Genomic DNA, 26334 nt, shown 5'->3' on the forward strand with positions numbered 1-26334 from the left:
ATTTTCTAGCTTTACAATATGTTGTGTGTACCCATGCTTATGTTGCCTTTCATCTACTGTATTTTACTGTTTTCTCCCATGGATGACTCAAATGAGGAGGATGCAGAAGATTATTACATCTCTTGAACACATCATACATTTGATTAAGTGCTACTGGGATCTCTGACTGAAGTGGTTTCTTAGTTCAGTCCATTTACTTATAAATTTGCTTTAGGCCACAGCACAAAATGTTCAATTTCTTGTACGTGTTCCTGATGTTGACAGATACTTTCAGATTTTGGACTGTTAGTTTCCTCTACCATTGCTCTATCAGGGAATGCAAACCACAGTTTGACATGGTTTTAGGTATGCATTACCCTGACTGAAGAGATCTGCACATATGAATATTGCATGACCATGCATCATCAAATGAAAGCCTTCTAGCTTCTCTCTTGCATAGGACTTGTGGAGAGGATGAAAGGTTATCTCGGGATAGACTTTTAGAAAACAAGAAGCATTCACACAGCAACTGTTATTGTTTTGACAGAATGCTTCAAATTGACACACCAGACCAGATGTTACTGCACAAAAAGAGGGCTGGTTGCATGTTCAATTTAGCTGCGCAGTGTTGATCAGATGTGGGCCATAAATGATTGCTATAGACTCTAACTGGCTGATGGCCAAAGCGAAAAGACTGTAGAGTGAAATTAATGTACCATTCCCTCCTTGCTGTGGCTGTCAAATGGCCGGAAGGGGCTAAGGTTAAAGCATTCACTGTGCAGTTTGGCATGGTTATTGCAATAGCTTTTCTAGGGGGACCGACACCGACTGCATTCACCACCAGCACACACCCCTCAGCACCGGTGATGCATCCCCGCGGCAAGGGCACGGACAACTCGTCGTTAGAGTCGTCTCGACTTTAGAATGGTGAAGAAATCTCTCAACGGCGGGGTTTATCCAACTCAAGCCGGAGAGAAGAAGCACAAAGTCGGGTTTGTCGGGTTGGAACCCGGGGCTCCTGAATCCAGCAGGGATGGGGCGCTGCTCATTGCGGGTTCGGAAAGCACCAAGCGGAGCAGCATCCTCTGCAGACCAAGGTCCAGCATCTCCGCCGGGAGACCCAGACCGTCGAAGAAAAATGCCAGCTATCGGAAACTACAGAATTTCCTATATAATGCGCTGGAGAGACCTCGGGGATGGGCATTTATCTACCACGCTTATGTGTAAGTGATGTTCGGACTGAAACAAAGCATGCTGATTCTGTCATCGTGGCCTTTTACTTCGCGATACACCGCTATTACTGTGTCATGAAATTGGGGGAGCTGTGATGGGAGTTTTGCGGGGTTTGTGTCTCCTTCTACATAGATCAACATGTTCAGATGGCGCATTACAGAGTTAAGCGTTGTCATGCTGCCAAGCTGTTACAGCCTGACTATAGGAGGGGTATCACTTCACCTGCATAACTCCTGTTATAACTCTTCATATTGCCAACTTATGCTTACGTCATACTGACATTTTGAATGATTGTATTTATTTTTATTTGTTTAGCTGTTTATGAGGATGTAGGACAAGCATACAGTCTATGTTTGTACTCGCATTTTACACACTACTGTTTTTATTGATCAGAGCTCCCATGTGTTGCGGCAGCATTAGGTTTCAGCACCCCGGTATGTGGACAGCTCCGCACCGCCTCAGTACTTTCATTAATTAACGTTGCGGTCCAGCCCTGCACAGTCATGTACTACAGACTGTGCACGCAAAGGGGCAGTTCTGGATACTACAGCGAGTAACCAGACAGTCTGTGTGCATCTTGTAGCTAGAACACGACGCTTTGCCTTGGTTTGCCTTTGTGTCTGAGGCCTGGGCTGAATACAAAACATTGTCTGCCAAGGAGTTAATGTCAGACTCCAGTGATGCCATCATAACTAATATCTGTTGGCGATCTGTATCCTCGGTGTGAGTTGGCAGTACTGAGGCAAGCAACCACCAATGTCAACAATCTTTTGAGAAAAATATTAATTTTTGCTCTTTACAGTGGTACTGCAGCAATTTAGTGATGCACTTCCATAAGGTTGTGGGACTAAAACGAGCTTTTAACACATGTCAGTTGCAGCTGTGCATCATATTAAGGGGAGATAGTAATTCCAGTATGTTAACCTACCAATGTAACCTCTATTCTCCAAACTAATGGTGGGTAAACTGTGTTTGGTAGTATACCCTCAAGCCATGCCTGAATCCTTCCGATTCACTGATTCTGCATGCTTGGTAGGGAGGAGCTGAAATGGCCACAGCATTAAGGAATTCACTGTGCACAGCATATCGACTCCCCAGAGACAGCTGGATATCCAGAAGTAAGGCTGTGCTTTAATATGAAACTACACACACACTCACGCAGGTCCTCTGGGTGCTTCTGAAATATTAACCGATTACTATAGCAGCCAGCTAAAACTCCTTCACCATTTGTTTTGCATGTTGACAGATTTTCATTGAGCAATGTAACTGTTAGGAGATTGTTCTTAATGGGTGAATGCAGCAGTGACATGTTTTGTAGGATAACAGCATTTGGAGCCAAACACTTTAAGCAACCTAGTTAGAACAAGGTCAGTAGCATGTGTGCTGCATAAATTCAGAAACCTCTGGAAAGCACATTGTAAATTAGAGTACAACTCTATACTTACAAATATGTCTGATTGGAGAAAGGGGACAGAATGCATGACTGTGATTGTAAAAGTCACCCAAACACGCATATAGTTACAGCAATCTACAAAGTTCACACTATGCCATCCAGCCTGCGAAACAACATCTGCAGAGTAACCACACCTCTGCCTCCATTCCATTTGTCTCTTCTATACATTATTCATAGTCACCACACTATATTTAATTTCCCAACTCTTTTTACTTCTAGACCGCTAATTTACAAAACTATCATGTGCTGACTTCAGTCAAAAATGTCTCCCTCCTCCTTCATACTTCAACTTATCTCTGCTCCATAAGACAACGTTTGGCACACCCCTACCTTGAACTGACAATGACAGAACTGCAAAATGTGCTTTTGCTCAGACAGCTATTTATTTTTGATGGGTATCAAAAAATATCACCTGAAATGTTTGGTAGGTGTTTTGTTCTCTGGCTCATTTGTAATGCATGTGTGGATGATCAATATGGAACATGAGTACTTACATCCAGATTACTCTCTGTCTTGCTGCATCTGATCTCTCTCTCTCCTTCTCTTTCTCTCTCTCTCTTTCTCTCTTTCTCTCAAATCAATATCAATTCAAATTCGCTTTATTGGCATGAATGCTAATAGAACAGAATTCTTTCTTTCTCTCTCCAAGGCCATGGCCACCCTTATCCTTGTGTTCTGTCACTGGTGGAACACCAGTTAAAGAGAAGAGGCACAGTGGTCCACAGTCAAGGATATTCCTTAAAATGTAAAATGCAGCATACTGTGACTGGGTTTGAACATTTTCTTCACTAAAAAGAGCAGGACAAAGAAAGAGTTCAGAAAGTGATCAATCGGTGAAAACAAAATAAATGTTCTTTAAACTTTCATGAAGTGATTCTGAGAGACAGATTGAGGACATGGTCCAGTTATTCACTAGTCTGCTGAGCTGGCCAGCTGAAGACAAACTGGAGAAAAAATAAGGAAAGGAGAGTAGCAGAGCGTGGCTGCCAAGCCACTGAGATGTGATTCACTGGAAAATTGACTTGACTTCACATGTTTCTCATGCCTTGGGGATCACATTCAATATCGCACCAAATGAAATGTTCATCTACTTACGCTGATTTTGCACTGATATCTGCTGCTGCTCCAAGCTTCTCTTAAAAAATGCAAACTCACTTGAATCTCTTTTTAATGATGTACCTGGTCTGAGTTGCATTGTTTAATATATAATTTACTGATATGGTGTTCATTTGGCAGACTGATCTGGAGAGCTACAAGGAACATTATTTATGGTGCAGGCTTATTATTGTTAATTTTCTTGGTAAATTTCTTCATTTCAGAATACCTTCTATTTTGCACATGAAATATATAAGAAGTGAAGATTTCTTTTTCCAAAACAGAAAAGCCCTTTTGGTATTTCCCAATAAGGGATGCTGTGAATGCTGCATGCACCGCAAGGTACCTCTGTGGCTCATAAAAAAACACAATGACAGCCGGTAGCTACACTAGCAGGGTCACTCGTGTACATATTTACATAAGAGAAGTGCCCCAGAAAGTCATTATCACCCTCCATCATCCCCTGAGTGGACACTGCAGTGCCTGGACATGGTCTTCACAGACACTATTTGCTTAGTGAAAAACCCTTTCTTCTTTATTTGCTTTTCATTTTGTCGCAGTCTAAATTTAGCGCGATGAGTATGTCTGGGTAGGCAATGTTGTGCTGACCGGGGCAAATCAATGTTTCTTTATCTGCAGCTCATGAGGAAGTTTTTCTGCCTCCAACAACAGCCCCCTCAACTTGATTGATCAATAGTCATGTTCCTACTGATGTCGTCTGGACCTTTTTGGCAACAAGTGGATGTGTGTGTGTTGCTGCTGTGTTTTTCTGTTTCGTGGTGCATGTAGTATCAGAATGTCACTTTATCAGTAGTTGCATCTACCTAACTGACATAGAATCAGAAAGATGTGATCCTCTATTATTTCACCAATAGAATGAAAACTTTTTGTAAAGGTAATGTAATGATAAATATTGACACTACTGGAAATTTTACAACATTAATTGCTTTTGGGTGCCTTTCTTTAAGAAATTAATTGAAATATTGCACAGATATTGAATTGAATTGTTAAACATTTTGCAGAGAGAGCAGATGGTTAGCTTATTCGCACTGATGCTGGAAACACAGGACATTGCAGTCAACCATGAGTTGCTTTTTGTATCCACAGACAGTATAATAGAGAGGTATAAACGAATCCTTGGAAGCTTCACTCTGCTGATGGTAAACAGGGAAGGATAGCAGTGGAAGCTAAATGTTTCACTGCTTCAGGAGGCAGGTTCTTTCCCTCTCCTTTATCAGCAAGTGTCCTCATTAGTACTTACTGATGAGCTTGGCAAGGTCAAGTCCAAAAAGTTTCATAAACAGATGTCTAATTAGACTTACAGCCAGCCAGCTTGTTTGTCCTCAGTATTTCATTTCACTGGTTATACATATTTAAGAAATAAAGGAGATCTGGTTAGAACCTATGTCATTTTGGTACGTCATTCTTGGAGGATTCTATTCAGATTTCTCATATGGCATGTTATACAAGACTTCAGGACGTAAAAGTTGAAATTGAAATAAAACCATCTATGCAAATAATCTCATCTTGGGCTGACTGTGTTTTATGCTTTTATTCATCCAAGTGAAGATTGAACTGATGTACGAGTTTTCTTCATCAAGTTCTCAAAAGAGAAAGAAAGGAATCCATGTTTTTTTCCATTCCTGGCATAATGATATATATGTTTATATCTTATATCCATCTATATATATGGTATATGGCAACTACTGGTACAAGAGCAACTTGTCAAAAAAAGACTGCAACATTTAATGACCTAGAAAAGAAGAAATCTAAACATTGCTATAAAGAATAAACTGTTGTTAAACTGATCAAATCTGTTCTTATGTAATTCTAATATCAGAAAAGCCTTTCAACAGCTTACATACATTTTATAATCCAATCCATACTGACAATCTACAGACTAAAGGGAGAGTAAGTGATTCTGTAGAAGGATTCAAGTGCCAAACCAATACACCCCTCCCTTCAGTGCTCCCCTCAGAAGCTCTGCCCCCCAAATTTCAAAACTCTTAGGTTGCTATATTTAGCGAGTTTGCAGACCCCTCTAGACCCCTTAAATCTTTTTCAAAAAAACATCATATAAAAACATCAGTCAAAAATTCTGAAGAAGGCAGATAATATTGTAAGGAGGAGGTGTATAAGTTTTTGTTTTTCTAGTGAAGAGCTCCCGACTGACAGAGTGAGCCATGTCAGCTGATGTTATTCTGTGTTTGACACTCACAGGTTAATGGATTTCCTGTACACTTGTGAGCAAGAGTGGTGACATGGGGTCACTTTTCTTATATGAAACTGTAACACAACAGAAATAGATTCATACAATTAGGGAAGGAAAATCTGAGTATCAAATGAGTATTCACCTTACCCATTATTTTTTGTGCATCTGTTCTTCTCTCAAGCTTTCTTTGTTATTTACTCACTAATTTGCTTATGTACTCATTCTGACTGAGCTACTGCTGTTGAAGCAGTTTGGCTCGTTTCCACTAAGTTCACCAATCAGCTTCAACTGTACCCACTTAAGCTTTCTAAATTTATTAGCAGATGGTATTTATGGTGCATTATACTATTTCTGCCTACATAACAGCTAAATAGTAAATCCAATATGTAAATAACGTAATAGGTTTGTTCATCCATAATGGTATTGAGCCATGAAGATAGTTTTGCTTTTCTTTTAGATTTTTGTTTTACTACAACTACTTTTTTTAAACCAAAGAAGTAGTCCCAGCGATAAATGGAAGAAATTATGCTGTCAAGTTGTTCACATGTCACTTATTAGTGCTAGTAATAAACAACAAATGTCCATTCATCTGTCATTGTATTTGGGTAATATTGGTGTTCAGAGCCACACCACATACAACTATGCATGTCTAGACACCACTAGGTTATAATTATGTTTGTTTTTTGAGTGAAATTACCTTTTAAGATGTTTCTTATAGATATTACAGTATCAATCAATACATTTATGTTTTCAAATGTGTGTCTTGATGGTAATTTGTAAAGTAATCATTCGATCCATGGAATATTAAGGCCTAGGTGTGTCTTGGGTTGTGTTTCCTGGACAGACAAGTTTCTTGACCTGTAACACACATGGTGGTTGCCACCTGCTTGACACACCAAATTTGGATTTTGTGGTTTAACTGACAAAAGCATGGCAGAAACATTTCACACAATGCTATTTCCATATGTTTCTGCAGTCAGGAGTTATAAATGAACTGCTAACTGCTTCACAGAGTATAGTGAAATGCCTACATGTATCTCAAACAGCATTTAACTAATTTAACAACAGCATAGCTTAAAACTAAAAAGCAATAACATTTTTGTACTATTTCCTATGTCTTCCAGCTTCCTCTTGGTCTTCTCCTGTCTCATACTTTCAGTCTTTGCCACCATCAAAGAGTTCAAAAATAGCTCAGAGAGTGCCTTGTACATCCTGGTATGTATAATTTCATTTGATGTAAACCTATACTCCATATACATTCATACCACAGGGTTCCATAACTTTGGTTTGTTCCACAGGAAATTGTGACCATCGTGGTGTTTGGAGTGGAGTACATTGTAAGGATATGGGCTGCTGGCTGCTGCTGTCGATACAGAGGATGGAGAGGGAGGCTAAAATTTGCCAGAAAGCCTTTCTGTGTCATAGGTGAGAAAACAGGGTCAGAGTGTGCTTTGCTGGCTGTCATTTCTCTCACCTTGCTCTTTTAGAAGGACATCACTCCTTGATGTTTTGAGCAAGGATATGATAACCATTTTCCTCATGCCTCATCCTATTTCTGCTTTCACCTGCTTCCAATCTAGTTTAGAATACAATAATTGTGTTTTGTTCTCTCTCTCTCTCTTTCTCTCTCTCTCCAGACATGATGGTGCTGATTGCCTCAGTATCTGTACTGGCAGCTGGATCTCAGGGCAATGTTTTTGCCACTTCGGCCATCAGGAGTCTGAGATTCTTACAGATCCTGCGCATGCTGCGAATGGACCGCCGTGGAGGCACCTGGAAGTTGCTTGGATCTGTAGTTTATGCCCACAGCAAGGTGATCCTGACATCATTTTGTTATTTTTCTGTAGAGCTTCTCTAATAGTTGACCTGCTCCTATACTGAAGCACCTTTCCCAATTTTGTAATTAGAAGGTGGGTATTTTTAGTCAGCCATGTGTTGTGTTTAAAACCATAATGGATGTGCACTGCAGTCAGATTAACTACACAAAAATTTCCACAGACACTGAAGTCAGATGTTTTTCAACCAAATAATTGGTACTATAACAAAAAAAAACCAATAAATAGCAACCTGATAAAGGATGTTATCTTGATAATAATAATGTCTTTACTGAGTATTATTTTTTCTGCTTCATCTTTGAGGAGGATTGACTCCCAGCATCTTTTTAAGAGAAAGAAAGAAAAACAGATTTAATTATTGTTTTACAAGAAAACATGCAGAGGAGCCCTGTGAAATGTCTGTAGTCTTCCTCTCAGGCTGCATACAGCCTCAGCAGCCTCCACAAATAAGCTATGGCAGCCTGTATGTTGCCTGAAAATTTGGGGGACATTATTTTTGGGCAACTTTTCTGTATAGTACAGATAACCAAAAAAAGATTTTAATGGACAGCTGTCATTTTGCTTCTTCAAGACTTCTTTATCAAGGTTGCAATATATATGTCACCAACTTTAGCTGTTTATTTAGCAGTGCTCTTTTCACAGAAATCATACCATCACCTCTGTTACTACTTTGTTTTGGTCTCATAAAGAACTGAATTGTTTGCCAGGTACAAATATAGGGTAACAAGTTTTGGTCCTCTGCACAATGAATTCCACTCTATGATTCGAGTAGCTTAAATAAAACACTTTGAACCACCAGTTTTGAACCATGGGAGTTAGCTAAACGTGCTGCAGGCCTTTATTTTCACTATTTCCAGTTGCGTCTCTTCCAAGTAATTCATGGTGAGGAAACATATTCCTCTGTTTTACTTTAATGAGCTTTGAAATTGAATTATTTGCTTGCACTAACAAGCTGTGGAAACTGTGTGTGATGTGGTGAGAAGGAGATTAGGCGGACGTATATCATGTGTGAACTTTAGGGAAATAAAGACATTTATGAAATACTTTTGCCACAGAGGGCATGCACCTCACATAATCATGTCCAATTACAGAATGTCCGTTTTCATAAATTTAGAGGTTACATTACTTTTTTTGCAAGGCATCCTAGATGACACTTTATTACTTTAGATTCCCTGGTGCTTATTTTATTGTTTTCTTTCTGTAGGAGCTCATCACAGCTTGGTACATAGGCTTTCTGTGTCTCATCCTGGCTTCATTCCTGGTCTACTCAGTGGAAAAGGAGTCAAATGATGAGTTTGAGACCTATGCTGATGCTCTTTGGTGGGGACTGGTAAGACTTAGCTGAAAAACAAAATCAAGCGTCTACTGAATCCACTTTACAGTTTTGATAACCACTGTAAAAAATAGCATTAGCTGATGTTATGATACTGATTTTAGTCCCCCCCTTCTATTACAAAATATCTATCTTTTCACCAGATCACCCTCACCACCATTGGTTATGGTGATAAGGTTCCCAAGACCTGGAACGGACGCTTGCTGGCAGCCACCTTCAGCATGATAGGGGTGGCCTTCTTTGCACTTCCTGCTGTAAGTATGGGGGCTTGTCAGGAGTACTTTGAACCTGTTTTTCTGCAAAAGCTTAAATTGCTGATTTTCAGGAGCCTCATTTGGGTTAATTTAGTCTCTGTCCGTTATGATGTTCAGGGCTCATCGATGTGGTGTTACTACTCTGTACCTCCCTATGGCCCTGTTCACACCTGGCATTAAAATGCGTCTCCACATGCATTTCAAGTGACCACTTATGATCAAGTCTCACTTCCCTTCTGAATTTGTTGTTTATCAGACCACAAAGGCAATATTTTATGGTAAAAATAGTTTCTGGTTTCTGATGTCCTCCTGCTGCTCTGCATCAACTCTCAATTATTTATGGAGTTTCCAATGGACAGATAGCTGTACTTGTTGCTAAAGCAAACACTAGCTGCCGTTAGCGACTTCTGGCAACTGCCAGAGGGGCTGGACCATTTGTTTTGGCATGGGCTGGTCAGAATTTTTTTATATATATCTAAATAGATTGTTTTTACAGGCCGATGGTGCATAGGACCGGTTGTTATTGCTTGCGCAATTTCACTACTGTTATAATAATAATAATAATAATAATAGTAAATATTAGGCATTTTTCCCTGTCTGCAACGTCCTGCCTGGTCCCGAGATGGTCCGGACCCAATCCGGGGTTACTCAAATTCAATCAAAAATAGTTAAAGCTAGGTTACTGCTGACTTGAAACTAGCAACTGAGACCAGAAAGTTTTTACTGAAGTAATAAATCAGGTGAGAAGTAGGCTAATTTTACCATTATTTCTAATTCAACTGGAATTCTATTTGCAACCACAGGCGTCTCCCCCTGCTGGCCATTAGACAGAAGGCAGGTTTAAGTTACTTCCGCATTGGCTTTACTTGTAAGAGCTGGAGGCTGCCGCTGGCCAGGACACATTCGCATACTGTTTAAAGAATGTGGCCATCTGCAGCCGAATGAGGTGGTCTGACACAGACACAGACCTGGACTTGAACGCTTACAGACAATGCAACAATTGTTTTATATATATATATATATATACATATATATATATATATATATATATATATATATATATATATATATATATATATATATATATATATATATATATATATATATATATATATATATATATATATATATATATATGTATATATATATATATATATATATATATATATATATATATATATGTATATATGTATATATGTATATATGTATATATATATATATATATATATATATATATATATATATATATATATATATGTGTATATATATATATGTATATATGTGTATATATATATGTATATATGTATGTGTATATATATATATGTGTGCAGTACTTTATATACTGTTGTGCACCTCAGCCACTTAATACGTTTCCAGTCTTTTATGATCCTACTTTAGTCACTTAGAAAAGCAAGTACTCTAAGTGAGCCAAGGCTGATTACATTTGTCATCTGTGGCACTTAGACTGCGGATGTAAACTAAAAGCTTCTTCTGAATCCACAAACACTCTGCTTTTTTCCCTTAACATTCTGAAGGCTCTCATCTAATGATGTTGTGATTCAAGTTACTCATGTATGTCATTTGCTGTTTTTTTTTTCAATAGAGGTTTGAAGATGTCAGACTCAGTAGTAAGCTTTGAGTAAGCAGTCTATCACACATAAAAAATGTGGATTGCTATATCAGCACTCAGTTAACAAGAAACTATTTTCACTATTTTTGCCACATTACCTTCTGATACATGTGGATTAAATCAGCATTTTCTCTCACATTTCTAGTATCTAGAAGTGCAGACACGTGGAAATCTTCTGTGTGTGTGTGTGTGTGTGTGTGTTGCATTTTCTTAATTGTGGAAGGGTTCTACAAGGTGTTGTAACAGGCATCTTGCTGTTGTTGCAATTCCTACTCCTGGCCAGTAGAAGTCAATAAATGTCACTGATCACTTTATGTTCTCTCTGTGTCACTATGAATCCCTATAGGGGATTCTGGGTTCTGGCTTTGCCCTCAAAGTACAAGAGCAACACAGACAGAAACATTTTGAGAAGAGACGTAACCCTGCAGCAGGCCTCATCCAGGTATGCATTTAAGAAAAACTGTGCTAAGAACAACATGTGCAGATTTATCAAACAGAGATAATCTCTGTTTTGTGCTCCTGACAATAAGGTAAAAATGTGTTTTTTATTTCTTAATTCAGGCTGCTTGGAGGTTTTATGCCACCAACCTTTCCCGTACAGATCTGCTGTGCACTTGGGATTTTTACGAGCAAACTGTAGCCATTCCTATGTACAGGTAAGTAATAAAAGGGTTGACTAATGCTGTACATTTTCAATAAATACAATTGTTTTCACACATCACATCATCTGTCTTAAAACTGGGAAGCTAAGTGGAAAACTGAACCTACAGAGTCTCCTCATTTGTATTGTATTCAAATCAGACACTTCTCTAGTGTAGGATCACACATTGGTGTGACTTTTCACTTTCTGTTTTAATAAGGGTCCTTTTACAGTGGGTGAGCCTAGTCTCTTGGCACTGAAACCAGAACCTCTTTGAAATGCTGTTTAAAAGGCAAACACTGCCAGTGGCTACTTTGTGAAATTAACCACCTATATTGCTGTCCAGCTGTATGAATCAGCAAATAAGCTGCAGTGCTCGACTTTCACTATGCAGATTTCTGCCTTTTATGCGTCTAGTAGAAGATCTCTTCTTGTCTGTTCTATTTGGAAATGGCTTCATGTTCGGTTTCATTCCAGTAGTAATTTGAGTTGAAAAGGTGATGACCAGCAGAATAGATAACTGCCAAACTAAATGGAATTGGCTTTAAAGTGCCCACCGGCGAGCTTTAACTTTTCAACACTGAGTTGGTGAAACTGTCTTGACAGAATGGTCTTTGTATTTTCCCAGACTTATTCCACCTCTGAACCAGTTGGACCTGCTGAGGAATCTGAAGGGCAAGTCATTCAGGTATAAACATGACAGTAGAGTCAGAGTGGCAAAGCTGATGATGATCTCACGATGACGAGGATACCAGGATGCTGATAAAGGGGATAATAGTGATGATAATGACGGTTTTTTGTGCTGAAGCAATAATGACATAGAAAAGAAAGATTTGAAAAATAGAATTTTACATCCATATTAAAGCTACACTAATCAACATTATTATAATAACAAGGCTCACATAACTATGTGTTATTCAAAAGGGCTCAGTTGTAGAAACAAACAGAAAATTATCACTCAGCAAGCAGCAGGGAGCTATTTTTAGTGAAAAAGCTCTGATACGACCACTGTCTGGTATGTAGCAGCAGGCAAACAAAGTTGAAAGGTCGGGTACTAGTATTGGTAAAATAATTTGTTGTTAGGTCAAAGGCATTTAATTATCACTAAGCTGTTAAGAAGCAATAACATAAACTGAATGTTTTTATCACCAACATCAAGAAAAAGATGCCCCCCTGAACCCTGGCCAGCTCGGGCCGCTTTCCATAGTCACGCCACTCTTCTCCAGCAGGCCTCTTGCTGTGTGGATGGGCCAGCTCTCTCCATCCCTCTTCTTGTGTTGACTGCACTGCTGTTAGCCTCAGTTTATTAAGAAAGAAACAAAGAAGGTGATGGGGGGAGTGGATGCAGTGGGAGAGAGAGTTCTAAACACCGGCATATTCAAATGCTGCAGGATTCCCGGCACCGTGAAGGAGGGATGACTGAGAAACAGCCAAAGAGGAAAAGATCCGAAGAGTATAAACAGAGAAGAAAGTTATATGACCAGGCATGGGCGAAGGCATTTAAACACTGGAGAAACCTCGGAGATTTGAAATGTGGGCAGCGGAGCTTCTGAGTGAGCGCTAAAGGGAGGGGTGCATTTGTTTGGCAATATAGTTCAAATATCAGTAATGCTTCTGCCGAATGACTTACTCTCCCTTTAAGAAATAGACAGAACAGAAACTAAACCAAGATACTTCAGGGATGAGGACATCATTAATGCATTGTCCATCACTGCCTAAACATGAGGCCTTTCTCATTTCTCAGTTTGTACCTCCTCGCATCGCGTCTTAGTTCCTCCCGTCCGAGATGCATGCAGAGGAGTTGGGGAAGAAACACAAGGAGCGAGGAGTCGAGAAAGCATAAAACAGAGAAATGAGCCTCTCCACTCGTTTTCTGCCCTCTCTCTGCTCTTCCCTCAGATTAGCTGATATTATGTAAGACCCACCTTCTTGAGATTAGCAACCAATCAAAATGCAAATGAGAAACTGTGACTATGACACTGGTGAATGGAGTGGAGTATTTCCCAAGCTGAAGACCAAAATAAATTTCTCAGGAGTTGGTGAAGACCAGACAGTTAAAAGATAATTAATTTTAGACATAATTTTAAAACTAGATGTCTGCTATACTAACTTTATAACATTTAATCTTGTGTGGAGTTCTTCCTTCAAGAGACCACAAAAAGTGATTAATGTAACTTTAAAGTGGCTTTAATAAAAAAATATTATAGGATCAACTTATCTACACTGAATAAAATTATAAACACAACATGTTTGTTTTTGCCCCCATTCATCATGAGCTGAACTCAAAGATCGAAGACTTTCTCTATGTACACAAAAGGCCTATTTCTAGGACTCTAATTCCTCTCGGCTCTACAGAATCCTATAGAGTCTTTTATGGTTTTGGTTCACTATCACACCACCGTTTTTGGATGCAGCAGGTAGTTGTTTTCAGCAAAAAAAAGTTCTGATACACTTGTACCCAACTAAGCTGACAAAGTTAGCGACTAGCTTTTGAACATAGTGTAGCATTAAGATGCGAAAGTGCCTGCTATTTCTCATAAGCTGTTTCAAACTACTACTGAAAAAATGAAATTACTGTACTATGTGTAATTCAAATACACTATAAAGTACAGAACTGTATATAAAATATAGCTTACTGTAGTTTAAAGTATAATTAGATTGTAGCCTAAAACAGAACTGGCGGGTTTACAAATAATAATAATAATTATAACAATAGCTTTATTTGTATAGCACTTTTCAATAAAGGTCACAAAATGCTTTACAATCAATGTGAAACATAAACAAGTTTCTCATAAAATAAGAGTTAAAAATAAGAATATACAGTTGTTTCCGCCCCCAAGTGGCCAAAAACTCAGTTATTGCAGGTAGAAACAGATTGCATTGGATTATATACATTTTTGTCACATCTTCTGTAGGATTTGGATATGCAGCAGCACAACTTTTACCATCCAGCAGCTATTTAATACTTATCGGGTCATGATCCCTGTTGCTTCACAAGTGATTCTTAGTGCCAATCCAATTCAACCTGAACTGTATTACACTGTATGTCTCATAACAACTTTGCTCCAGGTTGATTATGACGACAGTGTGATACATGACTGACTTGCACTGTGTAACAGTTGATGTCTCCTCTCCTCACAGGAAGGAATCTCAAACAGAAACTTCTCCCAGGTCTGTGATCTGAGCTTTTTATGAGTCTTCACCTCCCTTTGGCTTCTCTTCAATTCTGCTCTTAGCTGCTGCTGAGGCACTCTTCTTGGGGGAGTGTGTGTGCAGTATATCTGTGTGTGTGTGTGTGTGTGTGTGTGTATGTGTGTGTGTTTGTATGTTGAGGATTACTGTATAAATCCTGCGTGTCAGACATGGACATGGCTGTGTGTGTTAAGTGCCTCCTTCAAGAACAGTCATGCTGCATTTGCTCACATGGTGCTCAAAGATCAGCTCACTATGACCTCACTCCCAACTGGCAGCTTTATTAAACATTCACCAATAAGCTGTTCTTTGATACTCTAGCTTTCAGCGTCACCTCAGGAAAAAAGTGTATTTCAACACTTTAAGAGCTTGCTTGGGCCTTGACACTGTTTTTGACAAAAGAAACAAGTGTGATTATTGACAATAGTGTAACACTTTATCATGACATAGTCCTTTATAAGCCATTTGCACATTTTGTGTTGAACTATGATGTGAAAAATCTGCCCTAAAACGTCATTATAAAGATACTGGCAGGCATTAAAATTCATTCCACACAATGAAAAATAACAAAAGGCAGAGACATGCTACTATTTGTAAGTGTTCATTTATGATATGATGGACAAGCAGGTTGCAAATGAATTATGAATTATAGTTACAATAAAGTGTTACTGGCATCACAGTATGGCACACACTGCTGTTTGTGACTGTATCCACTGCTATTATCTTTTTGTGTCTCCTCTACGGCCCACCACTCCAGTAATGAAAATGCACACAAAGACAGACTTTGTGGCTGCTGTCCGAGAACTATTAGGTATAGTTGCTACTTAGATACTAACATCTGCACTGCAAGTCTGTGTGTTTCCTTCCATTGCGACCTCTGTTCCTCTTCCTATTTGAACACAAATAAATGTAGAGGAATCACAGAAAAAGGACTATCATTAGATATGTCACTTAGTGAACAATAAAATCTGACTAGTTTTACACTTTTAATTGTGTAGTGCAGATCTGTCAATGATGTCTAACCTGCTAACACCTTTTACCTTTTTCTCTGAAAACAAAATGCAGATATACACCCTTGTTTACTGCCTGCCACAGTTGATTTATGGTTTCTGTCTGTAATGTAATGTCTTCATGCAGTTGATTTGCTTGCCGCCTTTTTTTTGCCTAATCAGCACTTCTGTTCAGCAGACAAGGTGCATATTGCTGAGTACCTAACAATGCGTTTCCTTTCGACCGATTCCTGTGTATCAGAGAATACAGTATGATGGTGAATTATTTTGCATGATTTGTGTTCACTTTTTGAGACCACAGCTCTTCGTTTTGAGACGTGCAGTGTCACTTTGCTTCCCATGCATGCTTGCTTGTAGCTTCCTGCTGCTTGCCAGACCCACTGAATGCCCCACTATGTTCGTATTTGGACATGGCTCCTTCTGCTGTAGGACATTGCCCATTTTGCGTTTCTGCTGAGGTAAGATTTATTATCACATCAGTGCTGAATTCGACAAATTCCCAAGATTACACTTAAAACAACCAAGCTTTAGGATAAAGACATTTAGTTGCAGATAGTTATTTACTTTCATTTAATGATGCTAAAAAACAGTTAAATTAGTTACATTTCCGTTCTGATTACTTGATCTTTGCAGTCGAAAGGCAAGCCTGAAGGACAAAGTGTTTCCCAGTCCTTCCAAAGCTCCCGTGGCCAAGGGGAAGGCCCAGTCTCCAGGGGCAGAGGACGGGGCTGAGGCGAGTCCCAGCAAGGTCGCCAAGAGCTGGAACTACACTGAGAAGAACCGTGGGCCAAAGCACGCCTTCAGAGTCCGAGGCAGCAGCTCACGCCAAAACTCAGAGGGTGAGGGAACTCCTCCTTGTACAGAATAACATCTGACACAATTAATAATGAGGGTTAAAACATACCTTGAAGGACAGTGCCTCTATCACTACTTTTGTTTTAGGAATATCAAATAGCCAATTGTTCATAAGGATTTATATTATTCCTTTATAACTGTATTCATGTTATCATGGAAAGTCTCTGAAACAGTATTTAAACCAGCATGAAACACTAAACTCTGTCTAGAAACTATCTGCTATTTAAGGGAGGATTACAGCTATTTAAAGGAATAGCTCGACATTTTGGGAAATACGCTTATTAGCTTTCATGCAGAGAGGACAGATTAACTACAACTTAACTGTATGGACAAGGAAGGGATCCCCAATGTTATTGCAATTCATTCTAAGGGGGACATGCATATATGAACCAGATTTCATCACAATATATAATGATATGGAAAATAAATTCTTATTGATTTTACTCATTAAAAGAGCTACATTACAAATCTCTTACTAAAGTTACTGAAAATTACAGAGATACAGAGATCTACTCATTATTTTTTGATGACATACTTGATGACACTGCTTATTCAGCTTCCAAACATGTTCTCCTACTATTCTCTGCTCTGCTGCTCTTATGGTGTCTCTTCTCCTTTCCAACAACAATAAACACATGAATTGAAATGTGTTTTTTGACAAATTGTAGTGATGTTTAGGGATCAGTATGGATTTTATCAGATCTTCTACTCTTACTAAAAGTGATGGTTCAAAAAGAAGATTTAAAAAAAAATTCACAACAGGTTTCGAATTAAATATATTGAAATATAATTAATTGTTGTTTCTAGAACAGCAAGAGTAATGTTTACAACAGCAAAGTCACACTTTCTACATGTTTAATGTTTATGCTTGTTGAACAGGTGTATTAACTAAGTACTGGCTTTTTTACTTTCAAAGAAATGTACAGTAATGAGGGTAGTTCAACTTGAGTAATTTTGGAGTTATTTTCACCATGTTCACTTCTCCACTGCCACCTCTCTGACCACTTGGCTTTATGTGTGTATGTGTGTGCTTGTGTGTGTGCGTGTGTGTGTGTATGTGAATGTGTTTGTGTAAGAGCTCACAGAGAGCAGGATTTCTATGATTTCAACACAGATTTGTTGTTCACAATGAAATGTTAGCATAATCACAAAAAAATAGGGTGTGTAGATTCAGTTTACTACGTCCTTTAGGATTTGAACGCGTCAGAGACGCAGGGCGTGTTTTTTCATGAACACGCTTTAGAAACAGTGTAAAACAGCTTTAAGCGATTTTCCCCTGTAAAAAACATTGAATAGATTTTTATTGATTAGATTTTCTAAATCTGGGCAGGATCGCCGTTCCCTCCCGACTTTTACTCCTGGAACGGTGTTCCCGTGTGTTCCCCACCATGGTTCCCCATCTTTTCCACCAATCATGCTAAGCTAAGATAATTGCCTGCTTGCTACAACTTTATTTGAAAGGCATGACAGTGGTATCGAGGATCTAAGGATGGAGGATGTTGCATGTTGCAAACTTGTTATTTGTGGTTTTGGGCCATAGAAATAAAACTGACTTGACTTGACTGTCAGTCTTCTCATCTTATATCCCAGCAAGATAGCGAGTAAGCTTAATACCCAAAATGTCAAACTATTCCTTTAAGCAACTATGACCCACTCCATGTTATTTTTAATTAATTGTTGAGAAACTGGGCTCCTTTACAGTGTTGAAAATAATTAAATCATATCTCATTATAAACATTTTCCTTCATTAATGCTTTTTTCAAAATAGAATATGTTTGGCGGCTTGTCCAGTAGCTTACTTAAGTGTTGTTCACATTGTTGACACTGGATCTTTCTACAGTTATGAATTCAGTTGATGTGGAAGGACATAGCTCAATGCCAGCTCAAGGCCAAAACCCAGGCCTGCTTTGTGTTCTTAAAAGGAGGGTGTTGATGGTACTTGATAAATTGCAACGCCTCTTAGATGCAGTTATTGTGCAGACTGTGCAGTAATTGTCATGCAGTTAATGTTGCTATACTGTTTTTCCTGCATGTATTCATACATATGATGAGGACAGGGAGATTTTCTTGACACACCAAACATTTCAACATTGTGCTGGGGAGACAGAGGTCTGCTGGCTCGGATGTTTGTATCTAGCCACCGTTTATTGCTAGACAGCCCAAATGCATCCATACATCATTCAGGCCACTGTATCACTATCAACAAATATACTTCTCTTCTTCACCATTTCTTTGCCTTTTTGTTAAACAATTTGAATCAATTCTCATTAGTTGTTTTTCTTCTTCTGCTTCATGGCATGTTAAAGTGCTGATTGAAATGCAGGACGAAGACTTTGGACTGAAGAGTTCTCCAGGTTAGACAAGTCATCATGACATGTCTTCAATTTAGACTGTACTATTCTTTGTAATGTGTAGATGTATATTTTACCATATGTTATATTAAGCTTTATAATATATGCAGTGTGTTAAAGGTAGTTATAAGAGAAGAGAAAGCAGCCCTTTCAAACATGAACCAGAAACCATTCAGTGGACAAGTTCCCATGTTTGGAATTGATTTGTCTGCCATAATCATCCTGCTAGAATCCATAACAGATCTTTTTCCATGTCTCTCCTCTCTCTCTTTTTGCAGCAATTGAAGGTTTAATAAGTAAGACATCGGTATATTTTGTGGTTCGGCTTCTTTGGGGGAAATAATCAAAAGAAAAGTCAGCTTCACTGGTCTGAGAAACAATGCATGCTGAAATCTGCTGAGATTTGTTCACTTGACTTTTATTTTCTTTCTGAGCCCCCCATTCCCCCACCCCCACCCACCCACACCACCCCAATGATAACTAAAGACTGAAGCATGATACAAGCAGAGAATAAGCATGCAATAATTTCAGTATTTATTACAAATGATTATAGCATCTATTTACAGCAGTGGTAGGCTAAGTTAATAGTGGGTTCAAGTCAAGTGGTGCCAAGATAATCGAAAACTGATTCAGAGACAAAATGCCCAAAAGACCCGCTTTACGTGCATGAAGAGACCTCACTTTCCCTACCAGATTCTCATATAATTTCTAATAAGCAGTAATTGGGCCTTGACACCTTTGCCTTTATGCAATATGCTTCAAAATCCATAGAACTAAACATGCTAGTTACAATGCTAATCTAGACTTTAATCGGTGGTGGGAAGAGAGTCATTGTTGTTAAAGGTTTATCCCATCAGCACTATCCTTCAATTCTGTCATTCATGTCTTTTTTCTGTTGTTCCACAAAGCTCGCTCACTACTCTCACAAACTAGCTAACTGGCTTGAAACCAACTACGTTACTGTATTTTGCACCTTCAAAGCTAAAAGCAACAGCTCTGCCTTGCTTCTGCTGTGGACAGTGGTCATGTGGAAGCAGATTAAATATTCTTTAAGAGTGTCCTTGTCTTCGGTCTGTAGAGGCGAGCCTCCCAGGAGAGGAAATTGGTGATGATAAGAGCTGCCATTGTGAGTTTCTCACTCAAGAATTACCACCAGGCTTGAGGGTTACAATTAGAGCAATCTGGTAAGTATTCACTTTAATACCAAATAATGGTTCTGCAATGTTTCATTAACACATGGAGACAAAATAGGCAATCATGGTTTGTGTTTATGTCTTTTCCTTTACTTTGTGGTAATTTATGGTGCAGGCTGAATATAACGGAGCCACCACTAATGTTATGTATCTGAATATGTAATCTGTGCTTTTCCAACAACTCAAAATGTCTGTTGTGTGTGTGTGACTTGAAAATGTGTCCTGCCTCAGCATCATGAAGTTTCTGGTGTCAAAGAGGCGGTTCAAAGAGAGCTTGCGGCCTTATGATGTGATGGATGTGATCGAGCAGTACTCTGCAGGTCACTTGGACATGCTGTCTCGCATTAAGAACCTGCAGTCCAGGCAAGTGCACGGTCATTATACAGTATATTTGCACCAGTTGAAATCTGACCCACACTCACTTTCAAGTTGTCTCAGTCTAAATGTCAGGTTGGATTTGGAGGATACATGGAGCATTTTCAGAGCCAATGATAAAAGTTTTAACTCAGTATAATAGTAGAGATGTAATTCAGTGTGGAGGACACACATGTTGTGACATGTGAGTCATTGATTTGCCTGTTTCATTTTTTCAGCAACATGTGTTGTACTCAGATCTCAGTTTTATATATGTATCATTTTATCAAAATATGATTCACTCCTCCAGCTTTAAATGCATCACCAATACCTTTCAGATATAAAATTGATGTATAACTCACATTGTTTTCTATATTAGTTTTCCTTTCCTCAAATTATCCCCTCAAGGTCTAACATGTAGAATGAATATATTCCAACGGTGAAATACATGCACTTTTCATCCACGAAGCAAGCCAGACTCACCGTATGTCTTGTGTGTGTGGAATATATTGAAACTTGTTCTCCATAACTGATGTGATTCCCATGAGGCTTCATTTTGCATTGCCCTCATATCGTCTCTGTGTGCCTTGCCAGGATAGATATGATTGTGGGGCCCCCTCCCCCATCAACACCTCGACATAAGAAGTCCACTGAAGGTCCTAGGTTAGGTTAATAGACTGCACCTCTAGAATGACCATTTTACCAGCATTATGCTCCTTATACCATAGTCCAAATCTTGAAGCAGTTACATGCTACCTTATTATTTTGATTGATAGAACCCCTTTTGAGTTCAGGCCACTTGACTTGTCTCATTTAGCTAGATAATACATGCTAGAATGAAGCAATGTTAAATATTTTATATTAAATAGAATCAAGAAACATGTTTGATAAACAGTTTTATGTGCAACATTTTGAGGATGCTGTGCAGTTACTTTAGCTCTTATGTCACATTAGCTGCTGTCAAGAAAAGGCCTTACTCAACAGGGGTTTGACAGTGCTAGATGCTTTCTCTCATACTGGAGAGACAGAAGGAGAGCTCCCCCAGTAGGATGCAATGGAAATGAAGCATGAAGCACAACAAAAGCATGCCAATTGATGCATTTTGGCCCTACACAAAATGTCCCCTCTATTCACACTTTGTTTCATTAAAGACCTAATCTAATAATGCATGCATCCACATCGTCCACCTGAAATCAATAGTTTCTCAGGAAATGCATTTAGGCCATCATTCATTCATTCCACATATTTAGTTTGACAGGTATCATGAACATAAATCCTTTCTTTACTTGAATTCCATGCGACAATAATTCACATTATGGCATCATGAACTTCAAGTTTAAATGGGTTAAAACCATCCAGCAGAACATAGAACAGATTGTATTTTTAATCTTGGATATTACTTTTCTCAAATGCTAGAGTTGACCAGATAGTTGGTAAAGGTCCTAAAGCGGAAGGAGAGGCTGCAGAGGATCAGAGCATGATGGGACGTCTGGTCAAAGTGGAAAAGCAGGTAAGAATGTTTCATACACTGAGGTCGATCAACATTCATCATCATTATTTGTAATTTTGGTGAGGGGACACAATTTCTTCATTACATGTTTTTCTCTCTCCCTGAAGGTGGTCTGTATGGACAGGAAACTTGATTTCCTGGTCAATGTGTATGTGCAGCGTATGGGCATTCCTCGTTCGGAAACAGAGGCCTTTTTCAACTCCAAAGAGCCGTATCCAGCCCCGCCTTACCACAGCCCGGAGGAAAGCAAGGAGGAGAAGGAGGATAAAGAGGAGGTGAAGGTGGAAAAGGAGGTGAAGACATGCTCAGCTGCAGATGTCGCGTGCTCTGATGGGTCTTTAGAAAAGAAAGATCCTTTACTGGGTTGGTCTGTGGCGAGATCGGTGGGTACTCCCTCTGGCAGCCACAGCCGCCCCTCTACATCATGGCAGCACCAGCTGCAGCACCCTCTCCGCCAGCCTGCATGGAATAGCAGTGTGGCCAACACCCCTTCACCAGTCGGTGGCAGCGGTGATCATTCGCCCACCCTGTTCCGCCTTCCGCCTCCACCTGCTCCAGTTCACGACCGATCCTCTTCTGGTCTGGGTGGCAGCAGCAGAGAGAGTGGCTCCCAGAGCAGGAGGCGCCACAGGAGGCAGAGGTGTCAGCAAGATGCCACCGCCGTGGACAGCGACACATCTCTATCCATCCCGTCTGTTGATCACGAGGAGTTGGAGCGCTCTTTCAGTGGCTTCAGCATCTCCCAGGCAAAGGAGGACTTCTTTGGGCCTTCTTTCTTTACAGGCTCAGGAGGGGGAGCTGGAGCAGGGACTGATGCCGCAGCTGGACCTTCACTCTGTGCCAGGGTCATACCCTTCATAGCAGAGGGAGAATCAGACACAGACTCTGACCTCTATGCTCCCTCACCTCTGTCCTTCACCGGAGAAGTCTCATGTGGAGAAAGGGCATGGTCAGGGCTTAAGTAGGTCACAAAGGACTGCTCTTCCTGGCACACTGGTACAAGAGATTGGTGCTTCAATTGCCAACAGGAGACCTATTATGAGACCTTGTAGCCAACTGACTGTTGTTGCTGACGATGCTATTACAGACTATTTTAGGTTAAGTGAATGGTTACTATTAGCTGCTTATTAGTGAAGATGGTAAAAATATGTCCATATAAAAATTTATCACCATTTTTCTTTGTGATGTAACACCCGCTGCGTTGTATCCATCAAATAGTTGTTTAGGGACATTTCTTTAACTTACTTGGGAAGATTTTGTTGTATTTATTAGTGATGAAAGGTACATGAGATTATAGATGTGTGAGAGTATGATTTATGACACTTAATTTTGCACCATTTTTAATCTGACCTTAAAATTGACCTTGATTTGTATGAAACATGTAAAAGAAAATCACCTTGATTTCTTTTATGAACAGTGAGTGCATTTCAGCTCTTTTCTGTTACACTGACCACTTTAACTTTGAAATCATAGCGGTTAGTTAGTAATGCAAGATTGTTAAAGTCTTATCACATGGTTAGCATAGTGTCTTGATAACTTCTATACCTTTGAATGACTTGAGGTGTTATGATGCCAAAACCTTCGCTATGATAATCAATTAGATTCTTGCAGAGTAAAACTTGTGCTTGCTTTTCAGCATCATACAGAATAACTTCCCTCAAAATAGTGCAGATAATTCCCCATTATTAAACCAGTGAATTTGCTGCATGGCATGGTAAATGGTTGATTTAAGGACTGTGATAAACAGGCTTCAACAGCAGTCAACAGGGGCAAAAAATGCCATGAATGTTTTTCTTCTATACAGACAAACAGAGCGGTGAATAAAACATGAAAATGTTTGCATGGATGGTTTCAAGCTACTATGTCTATTTTTTTATGGGACTGCTTGAATTCCAATCATGTAAATGCAGCACAAACTTTCAATGGATCTTCTTTTCTGGGCAAATATGTTCATAAATTATGTACAAACTCTTTAAATACAGAGGCAGAGGTTTAATGCCACATATGTAAACAATATGGGCTCAAATGGACATTAGCTCATACATTTTGTATTGTTATCACACAACATGCAGTGTTGAAGTAAATCATATGGGACACTTAGACATGGCGGTATTCAGCCTGCAATACATAGGTCTGTCATTTAGATTCTCTACTGCTGTTCAGTTGTGTACTGAATGAGGAAATGCAATAAAAAGCAAACAGGGCAATCAAGAACCATCCTTTACCAACATTAACATGGCCTTATTTTTCACACCAAAATCCATTGTTTTGTAAGTAAACAAATTAACAATTTAATTCTAAACATTTCATAAAAGTAGTGTAAGTACACTTTCAAGAGTTAAATAGAAGGTTCAATAGAACATTTGTCCTGGGTTACAAATTCTGCCATTGAAAATGCTAATAGCATGGCATTTATACGGGCGTCTGAAGCATGAACACTTGTTGTTATAACTAACCCAAGTCATAGCAAATAAAAGATTTTAACATTGACACTGAAACGTGGACATGATGACAGAGGAAATATAATCAGCAAAGACTGTTCTCACAAGATACAAGACACAATCCATATATTTCAGAAAAGAAGAAACAAAACTGCTGGCATGTTTTATACCAGTTGTTCTCAACCTGGAGGTCGTGATCCCCAAGGGGAATAATTTCTGGGTGTCACCAGATGGTTGTGGAGAAAGAAATCAATTAACACATTTTAAATAAAATAACATATTTGAGACTCTGGGATGGTTTTTACCATTAAGTTACCTGTACCAGTGATATAATTTGCCTTAGAATAGACTTTATTGTGTGTGTTTGAGAGAGTCAAAATATTTCTGACTGGACAGTCTGATTGGATCACAATCACCAACCTAACTATTCTTTTTTGTGACTCCAAAAGGTTGAGAACCACTGTTTTATACAACCCAAAGAAAGGACCTGTAGGGTTTTACATGATACAGTAGCTCTTAGTTCAACTCTTAGTTCATCATGTAACTGCACCTTCTCCTTCTTCAATAATAAAACTTTGTACATCACTGAAAATCATCTCCTGTTTTTAAAGCAATACTTTGATGTGTTCAGTGTTGAAGTGTATCAGCCATATGGTGTAATAGTGGCCATGTAACACCAGATGGCAGTCAAGAGCTTTAGTTGAGTGGGTCCTTGTTAGATAGATAGATAGATAGATAGATAGATAGATAGATATGGTTTGCAAGTTGGTTTGCAAGTTGTGTTAAAACAATAATAAATGATTTAGTAATTTAGCAGTACACTTGTCTTTTTAGCTCATTAAGAACACCTTCTAATGGATCACCAACCTTCTGGAAAACCTCCTGGAGTGAAATCCCTTTATTAACAACTTATTAACATGTTTAACCACAGACTTGATGGCTTATTAGAAAGTGTGAAACCCACATGTCTTAGTTAACGGATTATACAAACATTTATATTTTCACTATTACTAAATACAAAGGATAAGCTAGCCAGAGGAATTTGTCACAACCTGGCAGCCCAATATGGAGGATATTTTGGTCATAATTCAAATCAAGTCCAGATAGAAAATTAAACAAAATCAAATAACAACGATTATTATTTTACTACACTATTAGGAAAAAAGGAAAAAGGAAATTAAAAAAACGAATTAAAAATACAAAGGTTTAAATGTTGACAATGGAAATAAGAAAAGGCAAGCATATAAAAGTGAAATCATAATGGGAAATGGAAAACCTTTAATATAAATAAATCATGAAATGAATTAAGTTTTTCTGCATTTGGCATTTGACATTTTAAATGTAATAGTTTCCATTAGGTATTTGTCATTTCATATTTGCAATATTAAGGTGTATGTAAATGAGGAGGTGCGGCCCAAAGGCTGGAGGAAGGGTTTGAAACAGCTCAGGTCGCAGAGGCACCTTATGGGCATCAGGGGGAGCTCTGATTGCACACTGCCAAAATCAGAGCAAGCTATAGAGCACAGAGTACAGGAGCAAAGAGGCGAAACACTGATGCGTTTTTGATAAGCGCTGCTAGATGACGATGCAGTAGCGCTGCTGCCATTTTGGACTGGAAAATCCAATAAAAAGCCAGAACAGAACCGATAGACGATGCTTATCTTCTACTTTATTTTATGATTTGAATTAGAACAAGTTGAAAAACAGGTCTATGCTTCCCCAACTGCAGCATCTAATGACGGACAGCCTGGAGTAGAAAACAAA

The 26334-nt window shown here is 38.9% G+C and overlaps 1 protein-coding gene across 1 annotated transcript; it reads left to right on the forward strand.

Annotated features, from left to right (window-relative positions):
* LOC119905941 (potassium voltage-gated channel subfamily KQT member 2-like) lies at positions 1-25302 on the forward strand. The gene is made up of 17 exons (XM_038723371.1): positions 1-1202; positions 7097-7187; positions 7271-7397; positions 7610-7785; positions 9012-9137; positions 9284-9394; positions 11371-11466; positions 11586-11680; positions 12293-12352; positions 14806-14835; positions 15614-15667; positions 16500-16705; positions 20151-20256; positions 20497-20628; positions 21214-21282; positions 22036-22129; positions 22237-25302. Exons 1-17 carry the CDS (start codon positions 904-906, stop codon positions 23092-23094), a joined length of 2730 nt encoding a protein of 909 aa, XP_038579299.1. The 5' UTR covers positions 1-903; the 3' UTR covers positions 23095-25302.
* Positions 25303-26334: the final 1032 nt, after the last annotated feature.

Source organism: Micropterus salmoides, unplaced genomic scaffold (assembly GCF_014851395.1).
Source record: "Micropterus salmoides isolate LMB-PRFRI ecotype aquatic unplaced genomic scaffold, ASM1485139v1 Ms_hic_scaffold_16, whole genome shotgun sequence".
Lineage (NCBI taxonomy): Eukaryota > Metazoa > Chordata > Actinopteri > Centrarchiformes > Centrarchidae > Micropterus > Micropterus salmoides.

What these genes read in the sequence shown, in the direction of transcription:
- LOC119905941 (XM_038723371.1), top strand. Translation starts at nt 904, where the DNA reads ATGGTGAAGAAATCTCTCAACGGCGGGGTTTATCCAACTCAAGCCGGA. An exon ending in ATGCTCTTTGGTGGGGACTG is followed by an intron (nt 9,138 to 9,283) that starts GTAAGACTTAGC and finishes TCTTTTCACCAG; the next exon opens with ATCACCCTCACCACCATTGG. An exon ending in CAAACAGAAACTTCTCCCAG is followed by an intron (nt 14,836 to 15,613) that starts GTCTGTGATCTG and finishes CCACCACTCCAG; the next exon opens with TAATGAAAATGCACACAAAG.